Source organism: Phaenicophaeus curvirostris, chromosome 8, assembly GCF_032191515.1.
Source record: "Phaenicophaeus curvirostris isolate KB17595 chromosome 8, BPBGC_Pcur_1.0, whole genome shotgun sequence".
NCBI classification, from domain to species: domain Eukaryota; kingdom Metazoa; phylum Chordata; class Aves; order Cuculiformes; family Cuculidae; genus Phaenicophaeus; species Phaenicophaeus curvirostris.
The window spans coordinates 22540941-22546994 of record NC_091399.1 but is presented as its reverse complement, the minus strand read 5'-3'; the positions used below and the strand labels follow the sequence as shown (position 1 = coordinate 22546994).

Genomic DNA, 6054 nt, shown 5'->3' with positions numbered 1-6054 from the left:
GGGCGGGGGGGGGAGAAGCCCGAGGCACCGCAGGCGCGTTCCCGCCCAGCCCTCGCGCCGCTCTGCGCGCGCGCGTGGCGGGGTGGGCCGGGCCGAGGGGAGGGTCACGTGGTCCGGGAGCCGGGGTGGGAGGGGCGTGTTGGTGCCGCACGGATCCCGCTCTTCCCCCCGCCCCCCCCGCAACTCCCGTTACGTCACGTGGTCTGGGAGCCACGGGATGCCGCGCCCCTCGTCGGATCACGTGGTCTGGGAGCCGGGGTCGGTGATTGGTGGCGCACGGATCCCGCGCTTCCCCCCCTCCAGAGCCCATCAAGTCACGTGGGCCAGGCGGGGGGTGCGGTTGTGGTCCCGCTCTCCAACCTCCCCCCCCCCATCAAGTCACGTGGTCCGGGCGCCGTGGGTGGAGGGGGTCCCGCTCTTCTCCCGCCGCAACCCCCCGCCCCTCCCCTGAGGTCACGTGGCCCGCGCGCCGCAAAGCAGCGAAGCGTTTTGCGACAGGGTGACAGCCAAATGGTGCGACAGCGGCGTCGGGCGCAGCAGCAGCCGCGGCCCCGCTCCGCGCCCCCCCATGAGAGCAGCGGGGGCCGCGCCTGAGCTCCCCGCGCTCCCCCCGCCCCCGCAGCGCCCGTAGCGCCCGTAGCGCCGGGACCGCCCCCGACATCCCCTCCCCGCCCGGGTGCGGGTGCGAACCCCAGCGCCATGGCGTCCAACGCGGCCGAGAGGGAGATCCTCTTCACCGACATCCAGGTGAGCGGCGCCGGCCCGCGGCGAAGCCCCACCCTGCCGGGACCTCCCTGGGGAGGTGGGATCCCCGCCGCCTGGCGGACGATGGGGGTCCCGCCCCTCCGGTGGTGGAGGGGATGGGGGTCCCTTTCGTCCGGGCGAGGTGGAAGGCGGGGTCCCTAAGAGCGAGGTGGGATGCGGGTCCCTCCCCTCCCGTGGCGGGGGGCGATGGGGATCTGTAAAGGCGAGGTGGAATGGGGGTCCCTCCCCTCCAGTGGCGAGAGGGGACGGGGGACCTTCCCTCCTGACGGGGAGGATGGCGGGTCCCTAAATGGGAGGAGGATGATAGTCCCTTTTTTTTCTAGTGCTGGGAGGATGGGGGTCCCTCCCTCCTGGCAGGGAGAATTGGGGTCCCTAAAGGCGGGAAGGATGGGGTCCCTGATAAGGGCAGGATGGAGTTCCTAAGGGTAAGGAGGATGGGGGTCCCTAATCGCTGGGACAGTACGGGTTCCCCCCAGCTTGGCAGGGAGGAGGGGGATCCCCTCCTTCCTGGCGAGGAGGATGGAGTCACCCCCCTAAGCCGGGAGGATGGGGGTCCCTAAATCTGAGGAGGATGGAGTCCCTAAATCTGAGGAGGATGGAGTCACCCCCTAAGCCGGAAGGGTGGGGGTCCCTAAATCTGAGGAGGATGGAGTCACCCCCTAAGCCGGGAGGGTGGGGGTCCCTAAATCTGAGGAGGATGGAGTCCCCTCCTGTCGGTGAGGAGGGACCCGTCCTTCCCCCGTGGCGGGGGGCTGGGGTCCCTCCAGGCGGGGCGCCCCCCGTGGCGGGGAGGGTTGGGGTCTCCTCCCTGTGGCGAGGAGTTCGAGGTCCCCGCCGGTGGCCCCGGGACGGCGGCGGCAGCCTCTTCCCGGCTCTGCTCCCCCCCGGGAGCCGCCCGGGCACGGCCCCACCCCGACCCGCTTTTGTCTGCTCTGCCCTCCCTCCCTCGCTCCCTCCCGGCGGCCGCGGCGCTACCGGCCCTCGCCTCTCGCCGCTTTCCTCCTCGCAGCCCTCGCCGCGTGTCCCCGTCCCCCCGGGGCCCCCCGGAGCCCGGGGGCTGCGGGCTCCCGGCTCCGCTTTTGAGCAGCTTCGAGCGCCCGCACAAGCGGGGCTTTTCCGCCTTGGAGGCGATGCGGGAGCTTCGCTTTTGTGCTCTTATCTGGCAGTGTCAGCCCAACCTGCCGGCGCTTCCGCTTCCTCGGCCAGAAGCAGGCTGCCTTTTGGGGTTGTTTTTCTTTATTTTTTTAAATCTATGCGAGCTGTTACGGTTAACCAGGCAAAGAATGTGTCTCTGAATTTATTAGTTGGATAATTAGCCAAAGTAAGAAGTCCATAAATGGAAAGCATCGAATTTAATGCTCGAATGGGAATGAGAAAGGCAGGCTTTAAAAAGGAGGAATTTTACTTCCTATATGCTGTTAAAATCTCCTGTAATTTTAAACATTAGCGACGCGCTCACTTGAGAAACAAAGGAAAAGAAGGCACGATAGAGTTAGTTTGATATTGTAGCACATGAGATGGCTGAGGGCTAAGAATCCATCTGAAATGCTGAACTTTAATCAGCGGCTCGTAAGTGTCTGGGAAGAATCGTTATAAGTGTCTGGGAAGAATCGTTATGTTAATACAAACTTGATACGATGATATATAAGCTGGTAAACCTGTTTGAAGTGGTGAGCTGTGTGACTAAATAACTGGTAGTGTTACAGGTAAAGCTAAACAGTAGCAGAATTTCTGTAGAAGCACTTGAGAGTGTGGATTGGGTTGATTTAAATGGAAATGAGCAGGGTTTTTTGTTTAGGGGGACTTCTTGCTGTTGGGAGTGGGGAGGGACTGACATACTAATTTAAAATAAAATAAAAACAGTGTAGAAGATCGATTAGATCCTTTGGTTGCATTATCTCTTCCATTGTATATGGTGACTTATGTGTTGACAAATACAATTCCAAATACGATTCTTTGGGCAAGAAGAAATATTAGAAAGTTAATGTGGAAATCCCAGTAGTGTTAGAGCTTTATAAACCACTAACTTTTAGGTATTTTTAAAAGGAATTTCCATATCAGGAAGCACCGCTTTAAAAGTGGTATTTTGTTTGCAGTGGGATGTATTAGCAGTGGAATGTGAAGGCATCAGTATCATTTTTCCTGGGAATTCTTCAAAACAAATTGCTTTTCATATACCTGAGCATAAAAGCTGTTTTAGTGGCCTGTTCCCTAAGCAAAGGGAGCTACAGTGCAGCACGAGATACGCCATTTCACTCCTGGCTCTTCAGGAGGAAACTTCCTCAATCTAGAGAGGTCGAACTTAAAAAGTGCTTACATGTAAAATGGACTTTTTCTTGCACATCGCAGTCTTGCGCAGAAAGATGAGGAAGTCGTAGAGTGCACGGCCACTGTAAAGGTTGAAGTGTCACGGAGTTGGGTTGATCTAGACCATCACTGCTGTGTGGTTTAGATGTTTCATTAACGCTCATGGAAAGCTACTGGAAGCAAGCTAACCCCAGCGTAATACTGGGAATGGAATCTGAGTGGGTACCGGCCAGGGATCCCTGTACCCCGGGGCTTACTGGTGCTGTTTGTGCTGCGTGTACTTGGTTACAATAGCCCTGTGTACTCCAGCGTGTCGTACGTAGGGAACGATTGGGTTTGGATGGAGCTGATAAAAGCTGATCAGCAGTTGTGAATCAATTGGACTCCCCGATATAATGATTGGCCAACTTTCATGGCTCCCAACTGACAGGATGTGAAGCGAGTTCTGAGAAAATACAAAAACAAAAGGGCAAAATAAGCAACCGCTGAGAAGAAAGCAGTAAAACATAGATGTGGTGTATGTTGTTGCTTCAAAGTGTGCTGGGTTTAATTAAACAGGCCTTGGGTCACACCTCTCAACCACAGTTTTATACCTTAAAAGTCTGATAGAGCAGTTTCTTTAAAACTTTCTATTAGCAGATCTCCCCTAGATTTTTTTGTCCTGCTTTTCCTACAAACTGTTTTCTCTGTTCTTTGATATCATTCTTGAAACAAATCAGACAGTTAATTGGATGTGGAATGCACCTCTTGCCTCTAAGCCAGTGTACGCTTAGGTTTGTTCGGGTTGAAAAATGCAACGCTTGCTGCTCAGCAGATGTGCAGTATGAAATAAACTGGGCGGTAAGCAAATCCTCTTTTTAGTTTGTTCTGTTTGGTAGCTGCACCAGTTAAATTACCTGATTACCAAAGATTTCAAGATTGCATAAAGCCAGCTTGCCTTTTTACCCCCTTTTATCTCCAGTACAGATCCCTTTGTAGGAGGGGGAAGGAGCTTGGGTAAGAACCTGTACTGCTGATGTTGCCTTCCCTTCCGATATCGTGCTGTCCTTCTCTGGACTTGCATCCTTGTAGAACTTTGTCCAGCAGGTAAACCGGCCCCTCCAGTGCTTGCAGTCAGGTTAGACGCACAGCCCTTAACTCTTTGCTTCCTGGTGGAAGTGCAGCTCTGTTTCCTCATGAAATTGATCTTTAGCTTATGATGCTGGAGGCTGTTCAATATCTGTGAAATAAAACCTTTTAAGTTTTACATGAAAAAGGACTTCTAAAAAAAATTTTTTAAAAAATCATTTTTTAAAAAAATAATAACTTTTTGTGAGGCAGTGTGTATTTCCAAAGTGCTTTCTTGGCAGTGGTGATTGATGTCAGCGTAGCAAGTCGATATGGCTGGGGTGACAGAAATTATTACTTAGTGTATTTAAATTAATCTACTGTGTATTTGAAGCGATTGCAGTTTTGTACTTCTAGGTGTTCTCTATCACTTCTTCATTAGACAGTAATGTAAATGTTTTAAACTTTGGACTTTTCTTGTTAACGTTATAGGCTTTATTTAAAGAAAACTTTTGGTTCGCTCAGTTGTGATTCTAAACCAATACCTGTTTAATGACAGGGGGAAAAGTCTGTTACTTGGTTTTCATTGCATAAATGAAATTGTTTGGTCAAGATAGAGAACCTGGGCTGTGCCCCTAAGTAAATACGCACGTACCAGACCCTCATGTGCTTCAAATGGAAGTGTTAAAGGCTTTCCTTGGAGTGAGTTTTTCTAGCTTGGCCATAATACGTGTTTCTAAAATTACAAAACATTGACAGAAATGTCTTTATTTCTGTATTGGTCAGAATAAAAGGATTTTTAATGGATATTTTGTTTTAATGGAAGCACCAGTCATCCAGTTTCTGAAGTTGCCCTACTAGGGGATCTTGACACATAAGCGTCCTGGCAGAATCATGTTTAAAGGCCAATGGTAACTTTTTTAATGTGATGAACAGTACCACAGGTGAAATTTGTGACTTATCCTTGCACGATGTCACATCCAGGAAAGGTTCTAGTTTATTTTACTTTTCTGTTCCGTGTCTGTGACAAGAACATTCATAAAATGAATATGATTGAAAAACATTGAGTATTTTGTTAGCGTGCATGATATAAACTGAGCATTTGAGTCGTAGATTACACAACTATGTTTTGTATATAAATGTATGCAAACTTAGGCGCTTGTACCTTTCTGTGGTAGGTTAAAGTGCTTGAGAGGACTCTGAAGGCCTTTGTGTCATTCCTGGCTGCTCTCAGTGAGGTGACATTAGGCAGATGACTTTGCTTACTCATGTGTCACTGTCCTCATCTTTAGAGCAGAGGTAATCATGCTTTGCTTTTTTAGAGATAAAAAGCACTGTGTATTTATTAATAGCTGTGGCCAAGTGCCTAAGGACGCCTTAAAAAGGTACAAGTAACCTAATTAATCTGTTTTGAACACACTTTGTAATTAGGCTGAGCTCTCAGCAACAAGCCTGCCTTCAAATGCTGCTCAGGTAGGACAGATGAGCCTCAAATAATTTTGAATTGCTCTTGTCTCTTCAGAACAAGAAAATGTCACATTCAAGTGAAAATAGCCTGAACTGGGCTACTGCAGCCTAGACTTAGTGAAAATGTGTGTGCAGCTGCTCGGGACTTCTCAGGGCCCTACAAACGCTTCCAGAACTGGTGGCTTTAGCGAAGCACTTCAGTTTTTTTCCATTTGTGGATAGATATTACTCTTTAAACAGTACTGTGTTCAAAACTTGCATTAGTAAAATATACATCCTGTTCTCAGTGGAACATAAACAGTCCTTAAAATACCTTTAGGTAGGTGCATGGGTGAGGGTGGTGGTTTTGTTTTGGGTTGGGCTTTTTTCCGCCTGCTGAATTCTGTCAGCCTGCCTGTTAACATAGGAACTCGTATGTGATGTGGACTTGTATACATTTGAGTGAATTGTCTTTACCAGAGCAGATGT

General features: G+C 50.2%; 1 protein-coding gene across 1 annotated transcript in view; it reads left to right on the top strand.

The window, feature by feature from the left end:
* Positions 1–517: 517 nt before the first annotated feature.
* The window catches only part of PKN2 (protein kinase N2), a 51821-nt gene continuing 46284 nt past the window's right edge, over positions 518–6054 (top strand). Inside the window, exon 1 of the mRNA XM_069862813.1 lies at positions 518–747. Within this exon, the coding sequence (XP_069718914.1) occupies positions 700–747 (48 nt within the window). The 5' untranslated portion in view covers positions 518–699. The remainder of the gene's footprint in view (positions 748–6054) is intronic.